Below are 22877 nucleotides of genomic sequence, written 5' to 3'. Positions count from 1 at the left end.
TATCACTCCCACCATAACAAATAATCTCGACTAGATAACAAAAACAATGCCTGCTGAAACTTGTGAAACGCAGGCGGTAGAGGCGGGAGGTGTCACTTTGCGCGGGAAACATTCACCATGGTGCAGAAGTCAATCCTGTGAGTGAGATAAGTGTATGGTGGTGGTGGTTGGTCACGGGGCATTGCTATAAGAGAGTTAATGGTGTGTGAGTGTATTGTTCTTGTGTTGTTTGGGATCCTTTTTCTTTTCTTGTTTTTGTTATCCCTTATCTTATGTCATCGTCTTGTTTGTTATTTTTTTTTCATCGCCATCCTTTTGTTGTTTTCGTCTTTTTTTTTTTTTTTTTTCAAAGGGTTGTATTGATTTGGGACCCTTGCGCTCGTTCTATTTTGTCTTCATCATTTAAACTTCTCCTTACCATCTTTCCTCAAAATCACACACACTGCCTCTACAAGGTGAGTGGGACATCAGTGACGTAAGATATAAAAATGCTCTTTTTCATGCCTGCTGTTGACATTTGCCGCTGTGTCGCCGGGAGGAAGTAAGCGGGTAAATTTGCAGTTTCAGTCAATACTCCCCCCTGGACTCCCCCTGCCCCCCATAATGTAAACTAACCTAACATTTTGTAACCTCTGACTAGGTGCCCCTCCCTCCCCCCTGGACTCCCCCATAAAGTTAACTTATTAATGGTTTTCATGAGGGTAAAATGCTCCAGACAGTGAAGTGTTGGCCTTACCTAGGTGTGTTAGTAAGGTGTATTGGTTGAAGCAGCAGTGAACCAATAAGTTGTAATATTTTCTCAGTTTGGGGAGAGAAGAGGGAAGCATTTCTGTCACTTGGCATGTATGAAAGTCTGGGTTTTATGAAATTAACTAACTTTAATCTGAAAACAGTGACTACTTCTGGGTAGATGTATGATTTTTTTTTTTTTTTTTTATAATCTATGCAGTGAAGGGACTAGCAGTGATATTAATAAAGTGAATTAATCTAGATCTTGCCTAATCTAACTTAGCCCTTAGAAATGCCAGTGTTATTTCAGTATCATCCAAAAGTTTGCAGCGATATGTAAAGAAACGAAAGTACCTGAGTTATGGAGAGTTTTTATCCATGCTGAAGATAAAGAGTTGTGCAAAAGTTGGAAATGAAAGGTGAAATAAAATAAAGACATGAAACTTTTTTTACCAATGCCTAACGAGTCGTGTGAAAGATAAAATTGAAATGTTAAAGTAAGTTATAACAGTTTTTACCAGTGCCTAAAGGTTTATGTGAACAATAAAGCAAGGAAGCTAAGCAAGGGAATATTAAAGTAAATTATAACAGTTTTTGCCAGTGCCTAAAGATTTGCATGAAAGATAAAACAAGAAAGCTAAGTAAGAAAATATTAAAGTAAGTTATAACGGTTTTTGCCAGTGCCTAAAGATTTATGTGGAAGATAAAACAAAGTCACATAAAGGAATAGAATCTTGATAACCACTTACTTAAGATTTATGTGAAAGTTGGAAATGAAAGAAGAGAGGAAGGTAAGGAATGGAGTCTTGATGATCAGTTTCATTTCTCATCTGCAGGTCATTCTTCGCCGCCAAGCCAGCGCAGGGGGCTGAGGGCGGCAGTGAGGGCGGTGGAAGCAGGAGGTGAGGAGGGCTAGGACTTGGGGCTTTCTTTACTTATATTTTGGAACATTAAGAAAAAAAAAAATAAATAAATAGATAAAAAAGAAAAGAAATGAAAAAAATAGTATAAAATGATTTGCTCTACAACATTCTTCCTGTAACACATTTGCAGTCAGTTATTAAAGTACAGATATAACAAAAACTTGATTGATGTGACATGATAAATTAAGTTAAAATCTCTGAAAATGCAATTGAGTAAAATTAGCATCCACACACACACACACACACACACACACACACACACACACACACACACACACACACACACACACACACACACACACAGAGAAACATGTACACACACCTGGATCACTCACCTGGCCAATCAAACAAAAGATATTACCTGTGAATTACTGTATTTCCTTGAGTATAGGTTGACCCATAATTGCAAGCCAGGAAATTAATTAATGATATACCTCTTGTGTAGGTCAACCAGCAATATGAAGGTCGGCAAGGTCTGATATTAGATAGTGTGTTGGTTCTAAGTCAAATACATTATGTGCTTTTTTCTTAACTGTATACATGCTGACGTCTCCCACAGGGCCGCCTCCGAGGAGTCTCCAGTGAAACGCAGTGTGAAGAGAAGGAGTCGAGTGATTGAGAGCGAAAGTGAGGAGGAAGACAACAGGGCAGAGTGAGTGTCTTGGCGGCTGAGTTTGGCGTTTATGTTTCTTCCTTTTGCCATGGGAGTCGCTGTGTGCTGAAGAGGCTCTACACAAATTTCGTCCCTTTTTTTTTATTATTATTATTATTTTTTACTTATTATTTATTTATTTATTTATTGCTATTATCATTTTATTTATTTAGTTAGTTTATTTAGTTATTTTTTGCAATAGACTTGTGGCACCCCTCCTTTATCATGGGGAAATAAAGAAAAACATGATTTTTAACCACCAAACTTGAATAAATTATGTCTGGAACAGTTCCCCATCATCAGCTGTCATTTACTCATTTACTCAGAGCTATATTAAAAAAAATAAATAAATAAACAAATGATTGATCCCGTTTTGCATGTGGCACCTTGTATGTGATCCTCCCATACCACAACACACGCTGAGTAATGATACCCGTGTGGAAATAAGAAACAAACACGGGATTTATAACCCCAAAAAATCTTATTCAATTCAACATCGCAGGGAGAAGAAATAAAAAGAAAAATCGACATCTGCATTGTGATTACTTTTGTTTTTAATGCTCTTTCTTCTTAGTGTTTTGTTACCTCATGCAATACTGTTTGTTTAAATACTATGCCATTTCCATTTCTTTGCAGTGACGGGGATAGAAAAAACAAGAAATTAAAAGAACAAGACGAAACCAAGAAAGCGGAGAATGGGAAGCACACAGAGGAGGAAGAAGAGAAAAAGGAAGAGGAAGAAGAGAAGGAGAACCACAAGTCAAACAAAACAGTGAAGAAAACACCAGATACAAAGAAGGACAAGAAGAACCAGAAACCAAGAACGCCAAAGAACGACGCAGACAAAAACAAAAACAAGAAATCAAATGAGAAAGAGAAAAAAAAAACCACAGAGGAAAACAAGAAAAAAAAAGACAGCAATGAGGAGACAATTGGAGAACACAGTAAGGAGGAAGAGAAGAAGAAAAAGGAGGAGGAGGAGGATGGGCCTTGTTCATCCTCCGTCACCCCTAAGAAAGAGTCACAGTGTCCCCCACCTGGCCGTCCCCTGGGATTCACCCCTGAGACTGTGCCCCCCTTGAGAAGAACAGGCAAGTTAATACTGCCATTGTGTTGTGGTGAAGAGATTCTGATGATCATTTGGCTGAAAGTGATTGAGAGAGAGAGAGAGAGAGAGAGAGAGAGAGAGAGAGAGAGAGAGAGAGAGAGAGAGAAAATGAGACACACAAACAGACAGACACACACACACAGAGAGAGAGAGAGAGAGAGAGAGAGAGAGAGAGAGAGAGAGCACATACTTAATATCAAAACATCAACTTTCAGCAAGGAAAAAGAGGTTGAGTGTCAGTCCAGAGGAAAAACAGAAAGACGACACCAAGAAACAAAGAAAAGAGGAGGAAAAGGGAAGTCCTGTGAGCAGCAAGACCAAGAAGGAGGCTGAGTCTGAAGAAGAGATGGAGGTGGAGAACAAGAGCAAGCAGGACGAGAAAGAAGAGGAAAAGAAGGAAGAGATGGAAGAGGTGAAGGAAAAGTTAACAAGTCCAGCAGGAAGACCCAAACCCACCACTATTCATAGCTTCTTTAGTGAGTTTTTGTTGTTATTATTGTTATTATTATTGTTATTTTTACCTGACATGAGTAGAATGGAGAGCAGTTATGAGTTTGTGTAATGACATGGCCCTGTGACCTTCAATGGGGTGCGGCATGTCATTGGTGACGCACAGGGGCAGTGTGGTAGGGGGAGGGTGCTTGCTGTAAAGGAGCCTCGTTCTGAGCCAAACTGTCAAGGCTGTGATTGAATATATAAACTGAGGGCAGGAGTACTTAGCCTTCCCTGTTTGGTGCCAAGGGGCTGTGATGTTATTGTGAGAGTAAGTGTGAAAGTTGTGTGCCTTGTCTTGCCTGTCTCCTTATATTTTTGGGTAGACAGTCCTTGTATATGTATGTATGTTGTATTATTGTTGTTGTTGTTGTCTTATTTCCTGGTTGAATTTTTATAAACGTATTTTGATTTAAAGATTGTACTAAATTATCTTTCTTTCTCTTCCTCCTCCTTCTCCTATTCCTCCTCCTCCTCCTCCTCCTCCTCCTCCTCCTCCTCCTCCTCCTCCTCCTCCTCCTCCTCCTCCTCATCTTCCTTTTCCTCTTCCCCTTCCAGCTTCCATGAAAACTTCTGCGGCCAAGAGTAAGCCTAAAGAAACTCCTCCCAAGATTAAGAAAGAGGAAGAGGAAGAGAAGATGGAGGTGGAGGAGGAAGAAGAACACTCCTCCTCCCCACAGAAGAAGGACAGGGAGGCAGGAAGAAGAAAGGCATCATCACATTCCTCCCCCAAAGAAAAGAAGAAGAACGAGGAGAAGGAAAAAGAAGAGGAAGAGGAGAAATTAAAGAAGAAGAAATCGCCAAAGAGAAATAAGAAAGATAGTAAGAAGGTGGAAGCAAAAACTAAAAAAGAAGAGGAGAAGAAGGAAGAAGAAAAGAAAACCATGAAGAAGGAAGAAGAGGAGGAGGAAGAGGGAAAAGAGGAAGAAAAGAAAACGACTAAAACTGAGAAGAAAACCCCGATAAAGGAAGAAAAGGAGGATGGAAAAGAGGAAGAAAAGAACAAAATTAAAACTGAGACGAAAACTGCGATAAAGGAAGAAGAGGAAAGAAGAGATGAAGAAAAGAGCGATGAGGTGGAGAAGGAAGAGAAGAAGGTGGATATTAAGAAAACATTAATCAACCCTTTCTCTCAGAAGACGCCAGGCAGTGGTGACCCTGGGGCAGATTATGACCCGAGGAAGGCCAATTATCACCCAGTCAAGGACGCGTTTTGGCAGAAGGGACAAAAGTGAGTGCTGGTTCTCTCTCTCTCTCTCTCTCTCTCTCTCTCTCTCTCTCTCTCTCTCTCTCTCTCTCTCTCTCTCTCTCTCTCTCTCTCTCTCTCTCTCTCTCTCTCTCTCTCTCTCTCTCTCTCTCTCTCTCATTGTTTTGGCCTGTATCCCTCTTATAAGAAAAATAAATAAATAGACAGATAGATTAAAGGACTCACCACCACCACCATCACCACTGCATCTCCCCTGTAGGATGCCGTACCTGGCCCTGGCAAAGACCCTGGAGGCCATTGAGGAGACCAGTGGCCGCCTCAAGATAGTGGAGATCCTGGCTAACTTCCTGCGGTCGGTCATTGTGCTGTCGCCTGATGACCTCCTGTTCTGCGTGTACCTGTGTCTCAACAAGGTGGCGCCGGCCTTTGAAGGTGAGGGAGAGTGTAAGGTCAGGTTATATATTAAGTTATTTTAGCTTATGTTTGTTGGATTGTCTTTATTTATTTATTTTTTTAGTAATTTCTCATGCTGGTTAATGTGTTTTTCTCCTTTCTGTCTTTATGTCCTCCCAGTTTAGATATTCTTGTCTTGAGGAGTGTAATGTCAGGTGATGTGTTTTTGTCATATTCATCATCCTCAGTTTATTATTTGTTAGTTTTTCAAGCTGGGTAACTTCTTTTTCCTCCAGTCTTCTTCATGTCCCAACATTGCTGTACTAGATCCTATCCATTCAAGCTTCTTCTAATCTTTCCTACCTTCATCCTCTCCATTCAAACCTTCTCCACTCCACCCAAGGCAATTCTAATCTTTCCCATCTACCTTCACTCCATTTAGACCTTCTCCAATGTATCCAAGCCTCTTCTGCTCTTTCCTACCTCTCTCCATTCCATTCAAATCTTCTCCAATCCAAGTCTTGTCCAGTCTTTCCTATATCCCTCCACTGCATCCAGACACTTCCTAATCCTTCCCACACCTTTACCAATCTTTCCTATTCCTTCCAGTTTACCCTAACCTGCTCCAATCCTTCCCTGAGTCTCCATAATCTTTCCTACATCTCTGCAGTCCATCCGAACCCCCACCAATTTTTCCTACTTCTCTCCAGACCATCCAAACTTCCCACCAATCCTTTCTACATAACTCCAGACCATCGTAACCTCCACCAGTCCTTCTTACATCCCCTCCAGTCTATCCTGCATCCCTCCACACCATCCTAACCACCCTTAATCCTTCCTCAGGGCTGGAGCTAAGGATTGGGGACACCATCCTCATCCGCGCCATCGCTCAAGCCTCGGGTCGCAGTCCAGACAAGATCAAGGCAGACGCGGAGAGGCTGGGTGACCTGGGCATTGTGGCAGAGCAGTCCCGGACCAATCAGAGGGTCATGTTTCAGCCGGCCAAGCTCACGGTGGCTGGCGTGTTCAAGAAGCTGAAGGAAATTGCTCTTATGACTGGCCATGCGGTGGGTGGTGGTGGTGGTGGTGGTTTCACTGTTGTTCATTTATTTATTTATCTATTTATTTTATTTTATTTCATTTTTTTTTTTTTTTCATTGGTATATGCGTGCTGTGTGTATTTGGTTTTGTCTATTTCTTTTCTTTTCTTTTTTGTTTTTCTTTCTCTGTGTGTGTTTGTGTGTGCGATTGTAAGTGTGGGTGATATAATAATATTGTGGTCTTGTTTTTATTTTTAACTTAATTTTTGTGTTTTTCTGTATTCTTGTTTTTGGTTTCCATTTTGTGTGTTTCTTTTCATGTTCTTTTTTATCCCTTTTTTTTTCATTATCTTATTTTTGCTATTCATTTTGTGCTTTTCTTCATATTCTTGTTTTAATTTTGTGTTTGTGTTTGCTTGGTATTTCAATGTTTTCTTTTCCTTTTTCTTTTTATGCTTATTCATTAACATATTTTAGTTTTCTTGCATTAGCTATCTTTATTGTGATGATACATATTATTGTGTTTGATTTTTCATTTTTGTTTGTGCCCACCAAGTTTTCATTTTTGTCATGGTGCTCATCAAGTGTTTTCTTTGAATTTTTGTGCTTACTCATGAGTTTTCTTTAATTTTTCACTGGATTTTATTAACTACTGGCTTGTTATACTTTTTTTTGTCTGTTATCAAGGTAATTTGAGATATTTCTTTTAACATTACTAGATATACCTTTTTATAACAAACTAGAAGCATATTTTCAGCTATAGAAGATCTAATATACTAGGTTCATATATACAACTATAGAAGATGCATTTTTTTTTAAAATTTATTTTTTATCACTATCTTAACAATTAAATCTATAACATTACCTGATATGTCTTTTACAATACACTGTTCACATATTTTCAACACCAAAGATGCATAATTTCCTTCTGTATTTTCTAACTTTTTTCAGATTTTTTTTTTTATAACAGTAGATACCTATGCCTTTATATTGCAGATACATATTTTTGTTTCTGTTTTGCCTGGTGCCCATCGTGTTTTTTTTTTTTTTAATTGTTGTGTTTACTCAAGTTTTCTTTCAGTTTTTCAGGGTTTTATTTATTACTGACTTGTTACATTTTTTTTCTATCATATAAAGTCAATTTGATATGTATTTTTTTATTTATTTATTTTTCTTTGAACATCATCTTGCATATTTCTTATAATACTATTAGATATGCATTTTATGATACACTGAATGTTTATTTTCTATTATAGATGTACAATTCTCTTCCCATTTTTTTACTACTATCATCATAATTAATTCTATAACATTATCTGATATGCCTTTTACGATATAACACACCATATGCATATTTTCAATTTCAGAAGATGCATGATTTCCTTCCTTATATTCTAGCTACTATTTTTATTTATTTTTTTATTACTATCTTAACAATTAAATCTATAACATTACCTGATATGTCTTTTACAATACACTGTTCACATATTTTCAACACCAAAGATGCATAATTTCCTTCTGTATTTTCTAACTATTTTTTCAGATTTTTTTTTTTTATAACAGTAGATACCTATGCCTTTATATTGCAGATACATATTTTTGTTTCTGTTTTGTCTGGTGCCCATCAAGTGTTTTTTTTAATTTGTTGTGTTTACTCAAGTTTTCTTTCAGTTTTTCAGGGTTTTATTTATTACTGACTTGTTACATTTTTTTTTCTATCATATAAAGTCAATTTGATATGTATTTTTTTTATTTATTTATTTTTCTTTGAACATCATCTTGCATATTTCTTATAATACTATTAGATATGCATTTTATGATACACTGAATGTTTATTTTCTATTATAGATGTACAATTCTCTTCCCATTTTTTTTACTACTATCATCATAATTAATTCTATAACATTATCTGATATGCCTTTTATGATATAACACACCATATGCATATTTTCAATTTCAGAAGATGCATGATTTCCTTCCTTATATTCTAGCTACTATTTTCTGAATTATTTTGATAACATTACTGGATATGCCTTTTATAATACAGATACATATTCAACAACAGGAGATGCATAATTTTTCTTCCTTTTTTTGCTCCACCAAGTTTACCAATAGACACAAATATTATTTCTGGACTATCTACTATAACCATTATGATCCTGCCCTTGTTATCAGCATTAAGTTTACCAGTAGACACAAATTACTGCCTCTGTCTTACTTACCCTAAGCATTCTAATCATTATTAAGTATACCAACAGACAGACTCAAGTATCAGCCTTGTTTGAACTATCTACTACAACCATATCAGTCCTGTCCTTGTTATCAGCATTAAGTTTACCAGTACACAAAAATTACTGCCACTGTACCACCTATTATAAGCATTCTAATCCCGTCTCTCCTCACAGTCCCAGGCGAAGAAGATTGATCTGGTGAAGGGGATGTATGTAGCGTGCCGTTTCTGTGAGGCCAAGTTTCTGGTCCGCTCCCTTGGTGGAAAGCTGCGGATTGGGCTGGCTGAACAGTCTGTCTTGATGGTGAGGGACTCTGCTGATTGGTTCATTTGATGTGTGAGTCTTGGAGAGAGTGGCAATACAGTGGAAGAATGGAGTCATTATCTTAGGGGACATGATGTGGAAGCTGGAGGAGGGAGACTAGGAAAGGTGTGTGGTGCTGTAGGAGGAGTGGATGATTTGATGGTGCTATGAGTTTAGGAGTGAGTGGAGGGCAGTGGAGCAATAGGGTGATTATCTTGTGAGGGGGATGTGATGTGGAAACTGGAGGAGTAAGACTAGGAAAGGAGTGTGGTGATGAAGACTGCTTGACTTCATGGGGCTGTGAGTCTTTGAATGAGTGGATAGCAGTGGAACAAGGGCGAGGTTTATGTGTGGAAGCAAGAGAAGTGGAAAAGCAGTGTGATAGGGACTGAATGATTGGCAATTTTGATGGCACTGCTAATAAAGTAGTAGAAATGGAGAGAAGTTAATGAAGGAAGAAGTTTTTGTGTGAAGGATATAGTGTTGGTGAAGGAGGAAGACAAGAGAAGGGAGGAGTGTGGTGATGGGGACTGAATGAAAGTGGGATTGGATGATGCTGTTAATATAGAAGAAATTGAGGGAAGTAGAGCAAGGGAGAGGCAATTGTGTGGGGAAGATGTGACGTGGAAGCTGGTGAAGGAAGAATACCGAAGAGAGGAATGAAGTAAAGTAAACACTGACTTTTACTCATCGAAGGGATATTTAGGACAAGAGTAACCTGTGTTGGTGGAAATAAATTTACCACTATTTTCCCATCCCCCAGGCTATTGCCCAGGCATGCTACCTGACACCCCCTGGCCAGGAGTACCCACCTGAGGTAGTGGATGCAGGGGCTGGCCGGAACCCTGACAAATTAAAGGCAGAAATTGATGAATATGCTCTCATTCTCAAGACTACTTACTGGTGTGTACGTGTGTGTGTGTGTGTGTGTGTGTGTTAGTGGATAGGATCTGAGTTATACTTGTCCCTCCTGTCTTGAAATCTTTGTCCATTCCTTCATGCTGGTCTCTTAATGGAATAGATACTGGAATAGTTTGTCATATTCTTAGGCTGACCTTACATGACCTTACAGTAGCGTAACTTAATAGGTTTTAAGATTTTATGGTGAGTTTTGATAAGCTTCATAAAATTGCCATTGAGTTGAAAAAGAACCCAGAATTTCCCAGCAAGTTCTGATCAACCTCTAAATTTTCTAAGTTCTGATAAACTTCAAAAATAAGCCTCAAAATTTCCCAGCAAGTTCTGATCAATCTTAAGATTTTCCAATGAGTTCCAATAAACCTCAAAAAAATTCCATATAGTTCTCATAAACCTAGAAAAAAAGGATAAAAAAATATTAACCACCAAGGTTTTCCTGCAAGGTGTTAAGACTCAAACTTTTCCACCAAATTCTGATAAACCTCAAAAATTTCCACCAAATTCTGATAAACCTCACAAATGTTCTATCTAATTCTAATAAATCTCATAAATGAACCCGAAAAGATTTCCCCGTGACATCAAGTAAACCTCAAAACATTCCACTTAGTTCCGATAAACTTAGAAAATGAACGTGAACATCCACAAGAATTAAAAAAAAATCTAAAAATATCCCACCAAGTTCTGATAATTCCCAATTTTTCCCCATTAGATCCAATAAACCCCAAATATTCCAACAAGTTCCAATAAACCCTTAAATTTTGCAGTGAGTTCCCATCCTACGACAAGATCATACCAGTGCTGCTGCAAGAGGGACTGGAGAAGCTACCAGAGCACTGCAAGCTGACCCCTGGCGTGCCGCTCAAGCCCATGCTGGCCCACCCCACCACTGGCGTCTCAGAGGTGCTCAAGCGCTTCGAGAATGCCAAGTTTACCTGCGAGTTTAAGTATGATGGGGAGCGAGCACAGGTGGGTTAATTAAAATGGTGGGACTGGTGTTGATGGTGATGTGTAGTGTGAAAAGTTTACCTGGGAGTTTAAGTATGATGAGCTTGAGCACTATACATCTTCATTTACCTATCACTACTTTCCTCCTAATCCATCTACTTCAGTGTCTTAATTTGTTGTATGTCTTTATCTACTTCCCACTTCTGACTTCTTTTTTGTCCACCTACTCCTTCAGTGTCTTAATTCAATGTACATCTATACCCACCTTCCACCGCTTACCTCATCCATCTAATCCATCCACTCCTGTGTCTCAGTTCCCTCTACATCTTCACCTACTTCCCACAGCTTACCTCCTTCACCTAGTCCATCCACTCCTGTCTCTCAGTTCCCTCTACATCTTCACCTACTTCTCACTGCTTACCTCCTCCACCTAGTCCATCACTCCTGTCTCTCAATTCCCTCTACATCACCTACTCCCTTCTACTCACCTCCACTTAACCCACCACCTCCCACAGATTCACATGAAGGAGGACGGCACCATCAACATCTACAGCCGCAACCAGGAAGACAACACCTCCAAGTACCCTGACATCATCTCACGCTTCAAGAACTTCCTCGGCGAGAATGTCAAGTCCTGTGTGGTGGACTCAGAAGCAGTGGCGTGGGACAGGGAGAAGAACCGCATCCTGCCCTTCCAAGTCCTCAGCACGCGGAAGAAGAAGGTCAGTGGAGAAGGTGGTGGTAGTGGTGGTGGTGGTTTTGGTATAGGTTAAGTTGTCTGGTGCTAAAATTTTGTCATCTATGTTTATTTATTTATTTATTTATTTATTTATTTATTTATATTTTATTTTATTTTATTTTATTTTATTTTATTTTATTTTATCTTATTTATTTTTATTTTTTTATTTTTTATTTATTTATTTTTTGTAAAGAAGGGCAGTCAAGGAAAGAATGACTGATATAAGGGAGGAAAGAAGGTATTCAAATGTTTTTTTATGTAGACAGGAGGCTGGCCAAGGGTAAAATGATTGATTGAAAAAATGTAAGGGATTCAAATGTTTTTTTTGTGTATCAGGTAGGTCAGCCAAGGGTAAAACAATGGATTTTTATTGATTTATTTTCGAGAGGTGTTCCAGCCAAGGGCAACAAAAAGACAAAGAAAAAGAAAAAAAGAAAGGAAGGCCCACTGAAGTTGCCAGTCCCAAAAAGAGAGTTAATATAAAAGAATATTAAAAAAGTAAAGATGCTGCTTTGAAAGTGATCAGTATTACCTTTGTCACACATTCTCAAGTGGCTGAGTATCATCACCACAACCACACATACCACTACTTGATTCTCTCCAGCACCACCCCATTCACCATTCACCACCACAACCTTTACCATTGATACAAGTCCTCAAGTGGCTGAGTAAAGGTTATCATCACCACAACCACACATACCACTACATAACTCCTTCCTAGCATCATCCAGTTCACCATTCACCACCACTGCTACTTACCCACCACCACACCATTCACAACCACTGCTAATCACCCATCACTCCCACCATTCACAACCACTACTAGTCACCCACTGCCCCATTCACCACAACTATTACTCCCCACAGGATGCAAGAGAGAGCCAGATCACAGTACAAGTGTGTGTGTTCCCCTTTGACCTGCTGTACCTCAATGGGGACCCCCTGGTGCGTGAACCGTTTGAGAAGAGACGCGCCCTGCTGCGAGAGAACTTCAATGAGGTGGAGGGGGAGTTTGTGTTTGCCACGAGCATGGACGCCACCAACACCGAGGACATTGAGGAGTTCCTGGAGGAGTCTATCAAGGGTACGGGTGGTGGTGGTGGTGGCTTGGTGGTTCTTTTGTAAGATTAGAGGTTGTGTTTAGTTGTTTTTTTTATTTTAAGCATTGATATTTATGACTTGGGGAGTCTTATCAAGGTATGGGTGGTGATGGTGGTGGCTCGTGATTTTGTGGAGGATGGGTTGTTATATTTAGTGTTTTTTTTATTTTTATTTGAATTACTATTATGACATTGAGGAGTTTGGGGTGCTGGTTGTCTGTCTTGGTGTCTTGGGGATGGGAGGTTAGGTTAGGTTTGGATGTTCTGTAAAGTGAGGATAGGAGTGCTTTCTCTTCTCGGTTGGGGGCCAAGGGGCTGAGGGAGTGGTGTGAGTGAGTGTGGGTGTGAAAGTTGTGTGCCTTGTCTTGGCTGGTCTCTTTTTTACAGGGAGACAGCCTTGGTATATGTGTGTATGTTTGTATGTTATACTTATGACACTGAGGAGTTCATTGTAGAACTGAACGTGTGGTTTTCAGTATAGAAAACTTGTATTTTAAGATGTGTTTATGTTTAATCAGTTTCTTTGTTGTGAGGGGGCAATGACAGAGGGAACCTTACTTATCTGCAGGACCAGTAGGTTTTTTAACATTGTAAAACTAAATTTGTCATCTTTAGCGTGAAAAAAATCAGCAAATGCATGTATACATCTCTCAATGTAATATTAAACATGTTGTCACTACCATGAAAAAATTATCTGTAAGTGAATGTATATGTAAATTTCCTTTGTCCGTCAGGTAACTGTGAGGGTTTGATGGTGAAGACACTGGATGTTGACGCCACCTATGAGATTGCCAAGCGCTCCCACAACTGGCTCAAGCTGAAAAAGGATTATCTGGATGGGGTCAGTCTTGCTACCCTCTCCTCTTCACCACCTCACTCTCCCTTCACTGCCACCTCACCGTCCCTCACCACCACCTCACCCTCCTTTATCTACCACCTCATCCTCCTTTTCAACCCCTCCATCACCACCTCAGCCTCCCCTTCACTGCCATCTCACCCTCCTTCACCACCTCACCTCCCCATTGCTAACACTCAAGCAACTTGGACCAGGTATCAACAATGTATTAGAGTACTTGTATCTCAGAAGTCGTTTATTTATTTATTTTATTCATTTTCCATGCCAGGTGGGTGACACAATCGATGCAGTGGTGATTGGAGGCTACTTGGGCAAGGGTAAGAGGGCTGGTCTGTATGGTGGCTTCCTGCTGGCTTGCTATGACGTGGAGAATGAGGAGTACCAGTCCCTCTGTAAGGTAAATCCACTGTATTTGTGTTTGGTTCTTAGAGTACAAAGGATGATCAGATTTTGTCAAGGATCCAAGAGTGAGGACTGGAAGAAGCTTAAGTTTGCATGTTAGACTCTTTCTCTTTGTTTTCCATGTAAACTTTAGGAGTACTAGTCCCTCTGTTAGGTAAACCCATGCTGCTTATGTGTGCTGGTTGTAAGAGGGTAAAGGCTGACCAGATTTTTGCCAAGGATCTAGGACTGAGAATGTTTGTGTATTGAATCTTTCATTTCTCTGTATTTCATGTTAGTCTGAAGAGTACCAGTTTCTGTAAGGTAAAAGCCACAGCACCTATTTTTATTGGTTGAGTGGACAAAGGCTGATGAGACTTTTCTAAGGATCCAAGACTAAGCATTGGAAGAAGTTAATGTTTGCTTATCAAATCTTTCTCTTTGCATTTTGTGTTAGTTCAAGAAGTACCAGTTTTTGTAAGGTAAACCCACTGTACTTGTGTGTATTTATAGTGACAAAGGCTTATCAAAAATTGCCAAAGATCCAACACTAGGCAGTGGAAGAAGCTAAAGTTTGCATATGAAATCTTTCCTATTTTTCTATACTTGTTAGTTTGAGTTGACATTCAACTGTCCCCCTCTTCTACACTGAACATCCTCGGTCTGTCCTTAACTTATAATCTGAACTGGAAACTTCACATCTCATCTCTAGCTAAAACAGCTTCTTGAAGTTAGGTGTTCTGAGACGTCTCCGCCAGTTTTTCTCAGCCCCCCACCTGCTAACTCCGTACAAGGGCCTCATCTGTCCATGTATGGAGTATGCTTCACATGGCCGGGGGGGTTCCACTCATACTGCTCTTCTAGACAGGGTGGAATCAAAAGCTTTTCGTCTCACCAACTCCTCTCCTCTCCTCTCTCACTGCCACAGTGTTGGATCTCTAGCTGTCTTCTACCACTATTTTCATGCTAACTGCTCTTCTGATCTTGCTAACTGCATGCCTCCCCTCCTCCTGCAGTCTCGCTGCACAAGACTTTCTTCTTTCTCTCACCCCTATTCTGTCCATCTCTCTAACACAAGAGTTAACCAGTATTCTCAATCATTCATCCCTTTCTCTGGTAAACTCTGGAACTCGCTGCCTGCTTCTGTATGTCCATTTTCCTATGACTTGAATTCCTTCAAGAGGGAGGTTTCAAGACACTTATTCATCAATTTTTGACCACTGCTTTGACCCTTTTATGGGACTGGCATTTCAGTGGGCATTTTTTTTTATTGGATTTTTGTTGCCCTTGGCCAGTGTCCTCCCTACATAAAAAAAAAAAAAAAATGTGATTTTCTCCTTGATGTACAGATTGGGACAGGCTTCAGTGACGAGGACTTAGCAAAGCACACTGAGTTCTTCAAGAAACATGTCATTGAGAACCCCAAATCCTACTACAGGTGTGTGTGTATAACAGTAGTAGTAGTAGTAATTGTTGTTGTTGTAGTAATAGTAGTAGTAGTTGTTTATGTTTTTTTGATGATGGAAATTGGTCAGGAACAAAAAAAAAGATAAAAAAAAATCCCATTCAAATACTATCACACCAAAAAATGGGAGTAGGAAAGCCAAGAGAGAGAAGCTTAAATATCTTTCCTGCCATTAGCATCATTTGTAATATAAATGGTAACAATAGCAAGACTTCATAGCAGCCAGCCAGTCAGTCATGCCATCATTTGCCAGCACCTCACAGCATCACTTCACTGCCTAACCTAGCCTGACAAGTCACTTTCCCTGATATTAGTAGTATAAACAATAACAACAATAACAATAATAACAAGATTTCATAGCAGCCAGTACACACTCTACAATTTACACCACTCCAGCATCACTTAACAAATCACTTTTCTCCCAAGCATTAGTCATTAAGCAGTAACAATAGTAGTAGTTAGTCCTGCCATCATTAGCCAACACCTCACATCACCACAGTCCAACCTAACCTCACCTAACCTAATGAGTCACTTCTCCCCAGGTATGACAACACTGTGGCTCCCGATCACTGGTTTGATGCGGTACAGGTGTGGGAGGTTAAGTGTGCTGATCTCTCCATCTCTCCAGTGCACAAAGCCGGCCTGGGCATTGTGAGTGTTGACCGGGTGACCTTGGTGCTGTCTTGTGTCTTCCTATTGGTCTGTTTTTCATCTCTCTGCTTTGTCTTGTTTCTCTTATTTATGTTTTGTATGTATCTTTCTTTTCATCTTTCTGTTCGTCTTTTTATTTTATCTTTTTTCTCTACTCTTCCTGTTTTGAGTTTTTTTTTTTTCTTTTTCTTTTCATCTCTGTCTTATCTTATTTTAATTGTCTCTTCCTGTTTTCTGTGTACATATCTTTTTTTTTCTTTCTTTTTTTTATTGTTATAATTTTTCTTTTGTTCCTGTCTGGTGTGGTCTGTTTTTTCTCTTCCTCTTTAGGTGTTTGTTCATATTTTGTGTTTTCCTTTTTATCATTCTTTATTTCCTCACATTTGCTTTATCAATTCTATGGTTATATTTTTGTTGTTGATGTTATTGTTGTTGTTGTTCTGCTTTTCCTTTCTCTCTCTCTCTCTCTCTCTCTCTCTCTCTCTCTCTCTCTCTCTCTCTCTCTCTCTCTCTCTCTCTCTCTCTCTCTCTCTCTCTCTCTCTCTCTCTCTCTCTCTCTCTCTCATTTATTTATTTATTGTTTGTCTATCAGATCTATTGATTCTTTGCTTATGATGTCATCTCTTCATGTATTTTGTTATATTTTCTCTCTTAAATTATTGTGTTTTTGTTCTTCACATTTATCAGTTTTGCAGTTGTATTATGTTATTTTCTCTTCCTGTTTCTTGTTATATTTTCTTTCTCTTAAATTATTGTGTTTTTGTTCATCACATTTATCAGTTTTGCAGTTGTATTATGTTATTTTCTCTTCCTGTTTCTTGTTATATTTTCTTTCTCTTAAATTATTGTGTTTTTGTTTATCAGGTCTTATCAAATGTGTGATTATATGCCATCTGTTCCTATTTTTTGTTATATTTTCTCTCTCTCTCTTAAATTATTGCATTTTTGTTTATCATGTGTTTTGATTATCATTACCCCTCACCCTTTGCCTCGTCTCCTTCAGGTGGATCCCGAGAAGGGCATCTCCCTCAGGTTCCCAAGGTTCCTCCACATCAGGGATGACAAGAACCCAGAGGATGCCACATCTGCCAACCAGGTGAGTGGTGGCAGCGACAGGTGGTGGTGGTGATGATGATGATGATGATGATGATGATGGTCACTGCCTTGCTTGTCTCACCCTTCCCTCTTACTCTCCTTGCTTGTGTTGCTCCTTCAGTGGATCAATCTTCTCTAACACACTTTATTTTCTGTGCTTTCCTCATTCACACCTATTATATGTAACAGGGGTTGCCACATGTAGGCCTGATGTGTTGCTGCAGCTTCCCTTATTTTATGTTCTTATGTCTTTCACTGCATCAATGAATATTTTCTTTTAACATTCTGGCTGCTTTTTGAGACATCCTTTCTTGTTTGTCAGCCACCTCCAAACACTGAACTGGCATGAAATTGCATAATCTTTTCTTTTTCATCCTCTTCTTTCTTGTGGGTGGTTATGAAGTGTCCATGCATTGCTTTTTGTGCTGTGAATTGTATATTGCTGTGAATCTGACCTTTCCTCTTATTCTGCTTCAGTATTTTGTGTGTTATTTCTCTGATGTAATGTGTTCAACTTCCATCCCTCTAATTATTAATATTCTCAAGTTTGATGTGCACTCCTTAACATCACATCAAGACTGGAATATCAAAGATTTACTCGCATCTGAAATTCTTATCAAGCTTAATACCTTCCTGTGTTTAAGAGTGCTGCTGCTGCTTCTGTGTTGATCTCCTTTGGCTGTTTCCCTAGAGTGAGGGGTTGGTGCCATGTACAAGTCTCCTCTGGTTCCTTTTGTCTCTTGCATCTTCCTCATTGCCTCCCATCCTTTGCAGTTCTAAGAGTGCCATCTCTTCATCTCCCTGTATGTTTTCCCCTCAGTTTTCCTCCCTCACCTGGTTTTCTTAGGCTCTTATTCAGCTCCTGGTCTTTTCTTTCTATGTGACCAAACCATCTCATTTTTTGTCTTGTCGCTTCTGTTATGCACTCCATTCCTGTTGTGATGTGTGGTGTTGAAAACTGGCCCTTAAAACATAACTCCCTGTCTTAATGCCTGAAAATTGGATTAAGACGCACCTCCCTGTCTAAATCCTTCCCTGTCTGAATGCCTAAAAACCTGGCCCGTAAGACACTCCTCCCTGTCTGAATGCCTCTGCTGCTGTCTACCCCATGCCAGGCTGGGAACCAAGGCAAGCATGAACAAATATAGCAAAAGAACTGGCAAAATTGATAACCAACACAAATAACATAATGAAAGAGTAAGAGGAAGGGAAGTGTAGTCTAACAAAACACACACACACACACACACACACACACACACACACACACACACACACACACACACACACACACACACACACACACACACACACACACACACACACACACACACACACACACACACACACACACACACACACACACACACACACACACACACACACACATGATAGCACTCTTCCTTATAGTCATCAGTACAGTTTAAAGATTGCATAGTGGTGCCAACGCCCTGCATGTGCCTGAGAATGCTGCTTTGTACTGCTGCTTCAGGTGATGCAAACTTTTCTCCTCTGTCTGTGCATGTGTTTGGTCCTTAACTGTTTTCATCAGTGACCTCCATGTTGTTTTTAAGGGGAGGGAAGGAATGTTTGCTGTTTGTTTAAGGATGGGAAGGAAAAGTTTGGTTGTTTTTGTTTATGGAGAGTAAGGAAAAGTTTTTTTTATTTGTGGAAAGTAAGAAAAAGTATGTTTTGCAGTTTGTTTAAGGAAATGTATAAGAAATTTTGTTTGCTTTTTGTTAAATGAAAAGGGATTTTTTCTTAAAAGAAAAGAAAATTTTGATTGCATTTTATTTAAAGAAAGAGGAAAAATAGGTTTGCTTTTTTGTTTAAGGAAAGAAGAAAAGATGATTGTTTTTTGCCTTGATGCTCAGAGTTTGGCATGCTTTCTTTATATTATTAAGTTCAGAGTCCACTCCATCCTTTCCCTCAATTTAGTTCCATCATCCAGAATGTCACCGGATGTCACACTTTCCTCATCTCATGCCATTTTTTCCTTTAATCAAACTAATTTTCTTCCTTTTTTTACATACTCAGTTAATTTTCTTCACAGTAACCCTCCTCGTCTGTTGTCATGATATCACTGAGCCTTCCTTTATCTTTCCCTGACATTATTTCTTATCCATTACACTTTCACTACTACACTATTAACTCTTATTCACTACACAACACTCACTACATTACTTATTCACTACACTGCTTCCTCTTACTCACTATTTACACTTTCAAAACACTTTCCTCTTATTCATCATGCAACACTTTCACTACACTATTTCCTCTCATTCACCACACTTTCCTTACCCATCACTCACTCTGTCACCAACCCTTTATTTTCTCTAGGCATTGTTTCTCCCTCTTATTCACATCATCTTCACCCATCACCTGCAATAGCACCAACTCATCCCATATCATTGTCTTATTAAGTTTTCCTTGCCCATCATAATATCACCAACCATTTTTTATCTTGTCCAAACATCTCTCCCTCTCACTCAACACCCCTTCCTCACTCAACCCTTCTCTCCAAATATTTTCTACTTCATTCACCATCCCTTCCTTCCCTTATCTCCAAATATTCTCTCTCTCTCTCTCTCTCTCTCTCTCTCTCTCTCTCTCTCTCTCTCTCTCTCTCTCTCTCTCTCTCTCTCTCTCTCTCTCTCTCTCTCTCTCTCTCTCTCTCTCTCTCTCTCTCTCTCAGCACCCATTCCTCACCCATTCCTCACCCATCACTCGTCCTCACCCTCACAGATTGCGGAGCTCTACAGGAATCAGGAACAGATCAAAAGCAGCAAAACCAAGAATGCTGGTGATGACGATGACTTCTACTAGTGCCTGACTCACCACCCATCCCATAGCCACCATTTGAGTTATCATCCAGACTTTCGCGTTGGTGTTTGAGTCACTGTGGTAATTGTGGCTCTCGTTTATCATTGTTTAAGTCATCGGTGGAGGTTGTTTTGGTGTGTGTCGCTGTGTAGACTTCCACTGCTCATGTAAGTCACCTTTGATACTTACATTGGTCGATAAGTCACCAAAAAGACTTGTATCTCTCGTTTCCAGTCATGTAAGTTGCCATTTGAACTTAAACTGGCATACAAGTCATCAAAAAACACTTGCATCTCTCATTCTTCTTCATTTAAATTGCTGCTGGCTCTTAAATTGGAATAGGAGTCACAGTATAGATTTGTATTTCTCAGTTCCCATTATTTAAGTCACTTCTGATACTTAATTTGGCATACAAGTCACCAAAAATACTTGACTCTCCCATTTTCAATCATATTAATCACCACTGGAACTTAAATTGCCTTACAAGTCACCAAAAGACTTGAATCTCCCATTTCCAATCACAAAAGTTACCACTGGAACTTTAATTGAATACAAGTCACCAAAAACACTCTTAATTCTCGTTCTCCATCATGTAAGTCACCTCTGAGACTTAAATTGGCATACAAGTCACCAAAATTTCTCACATCTTCTATTTCCAATCATATAAGTCAACACTGGAACTTTAGTTGTCATGCAAGTCACCAAAAAGACTTGTATCCCTCATTCCCCACCATTTGAATCACCACTGAGACTTGAATTAGCACATAAGTCACCAAAAAGACTTGTACCTCTCATTCCCCATCACTTAAGTCATCATTGGAACTTGCCTTCATTAGCAGGTCACCATAAGGACTTGCATCACTCACTCCCCAATGATCATCTTTGCTACCACACATCACCATTTGGATTCCTGTCCATTTGGATTCCTGTGAGCCTGTTAGTTCAAATAAGAGAGAGAGAGGGCTTTGATATCATGCTTTACTTGAACGAACTGCTATTTTTGTATAAGTAGGGAAGTATAGTAACCCTGAATGATAAAGGAAGCAGGAAGGGAGCCATGCATTTCTCTAGATTCTTGTTCTGTGAGTCTGCAAGTTCAAACAAGGAATAAAAATGGCTTTGGTATCATGCTTTATTTGAACAAACTGCCATTTTTCCATAAGTGCCAGAATAGAGTTAGCCTGAGTGATTAAGCAAACAATAAGGAAGTCGTGCATTTCTCCATGTTTCGTTTTCATATTCTTATTCTGAGATTCAAACAAGGGAGAGGAATGGTGTTGCTATCATGCATTACTTCACAAACCACAATTTTTCTATAAGTGCTAGAAGAGATTAAGTGTGAAGGATAAAAGGAACAGTAAGGAAGCTGGTAATTTCTCTAGATTTTTATTCTGTGAGTCTGCAAATTCAAACAAGGAAGAGAAATGGCTTCGATATGCATTACTTCACAAACCACAATTTTTCTATAAGTGCTAGAAGAGATTAAGTGTGAAGGATTAAAGAAACAGTAAGGAAGCAGGTAATTTCTCTAGATTTTTATTCCTTGAGTGCAAATTCAAACAAAGAAGAGAAATGGTGTTGGTATTATGGATTACTTCAACTGACCATAATTTTTCTATAAGTGCTAGAAGAGATGAAGTGTGAAAGGTAAAAGAAATAGTAAAGAAGCAGGTAATTTCTCTAGATCTATATTCAGTGAGTTTACAAATTCAAACAAGGAAGAGAAATGGTTTTGATGTGCATTACTTTGACAAACCACAGTTTTTCTATATGCACCAGAAGAAAGTAAGCCTGAAATGAAATGAAATGGTAAGAAAACAGTTAAACTTCTCAGATTCTTGTCCTATGATAAAGGCCTCTTCAAGTTGATAATACAAATACCTAGGATATGCATTACTTGAACAAACCGCAATTTTTCCGCAAGTGCCAGAAGAGAGTAAGCCTGAACGATAGAGAGCAACAAGGAAGCCGTTTATTTCTCTAGGGATAATATATACAAAACTACACAATTCTTATACTTCCAGCGTCCATGAGTGTCCAGATATGCCAGTGTGAGGTGGAGTGTTCTGTGAGGTAATTTAGAGGGTGTCCAGGCTTCTTAACCCTTTCACTGCTATTTGGCTCTCCTTTCCTTGACAACTAGCCACTTCGACACATCTCCTCTACTTCTACAGCCACCTCCAAACAGAATACTTCTTTCTTGTGGATGTAAATTTTCCATACATTGTTTTTAGTATTGTGAATTGTTGCAGATCTCAGAGAAAAGGGTTAAAGGATATTAGTACCTGTTAGAAAAATACCCAGGCCTCTGTAAAGGGCATTCAAACTTAAAGAATATCAGTGCCTTTTAAAGAATATTTGGGCCTCTGTAAAGGGAATTCGGGGTTATTTAAGGGATATCCAGGGTTCTGTAAAGGGTATTCAGGCTTACTTAAAGAATATCAATGCCTTTTAAAGAATATCCAGGGCTCTAAAGGGTATCCAGGGTTATTCAAAGGGTATCAGTGCTTATGTAAAGGAAATTCAGCCTTATTTAAAAGATACCAATGCCTGTGTAAAGAATATTCAGGTGTTTGTAAAGGGTATTAAGTCTTAGAAGGAATCAGTGCTTATATAAACATTATCCAGCCTTATTTAAAAGATATTGATGCCTATGTAAACAATACCCTGGTCTTTTGTTGGGTATCCAGTTTGAAAGATATTAGTACATATTTAAAGGATCTGCAAGTCTTTTAGAGGGTATCCATATGTTTTAAAATTTAATTGTACCCACTTAAAGGATTTCTAGACCTGTGTAAAAAGTATTCGAGTCTTTTTAAAGTTAATTGT

The 22877-nt window shown here is 39.1% G+C and overlaps 1 protein-coding gene across 2 annotated transcripts in view; it reads left to right on the top strand.

Moving 5' to 3' along the window:
- The first annotated feature begins 15 nt into the window (after positions 1-15).
- Positions 16-22877, top strand: part of LOC135091412 (DNA ligase 1-like) — a 23335-nt gene continuing 473 nt past the window's right edge. Inside the window, exons 1-19 of one of the 2 annotated variants that reach the window (XM_063989046.1) lie at positions 16-137; positions 1566-1631; positions 2212-2304; positions 2941-3395; positions 3628-3888; positions 4463-5135; positions 5371-5543; positions 6348-6571; positions 8950-9078; positions 9842-9981; positions 10761-10962; positions 11457-11663; positions 12548-12764; positions 13515-13621; positions 13905-14033; positions 15367-15455; positions 16025-16133; positions 17137-17229; positions 19971-22877. The exon at positions 19971-22877 is cut by the window's right edge and continues 473 nt beyond it. In XM_063989046.1, the coding sequence (XP_063845116.1) occupies positions 118-137; positions 1566-1631; positions 2212-2304; positions 2941-3395; positions 3628-3888; positions 4463-5135; positions 5371-5543; positions 6348-6571; positions 8950-9078; positions 9842-9981; positions 10761-10962; positions 11457-11663; positions 12548-12764; positions 13515-13621; positions 13905-14033; positions 15367-15455; positions 16025-16133; positions 17137-17229; positions 19971-20051 (3468 nt within the window). In that variant the 5' untranslated portion in view covers positions 16-117 and the 3' untranslated portion in view covers positions 20052-22877. Of the gene's footprint in view, positions 138-1565; positions 1632-2211; positions 2305-2940; positions 3400-3627; positions 3889-4462; positions 5136-5370; positions 5544-6347; positions 6572-8949; positions 9079-9841; positions 9982-10760; positions 10963-11456; positions 11664-12547; positions 12765-13514; positions 13622-13904; positions 14034-15366; positions 15456-16024; positions 16134-17136; positions 17230-19970 lie in introns of both variants that reach the window. The other variant, XM_063989047.1, reaches the window with a different exon arrangement.

The sequence above is a fragment of the Scylla paramamosain genome, chromosome 37, assembly GCF_035594125.1.
Source record: "Scylla paramamosain isolate STU-SP2022 chromosome 37, ASM3559412v1, whole genome shotgun sequence".
In the NCBI taxonomy this organism is placed as follows: domain Eukaryota; kingdom Metazoa; phylum Arthropoda; class Malacostraca; order Decapoda; family Portunidae; genus Scylla; species Scylla paramamosain.
Note: the sequence above shows the minus strand (reverse complement) of the source record. Positions and strands in the feature narration are given on the sequence as shown.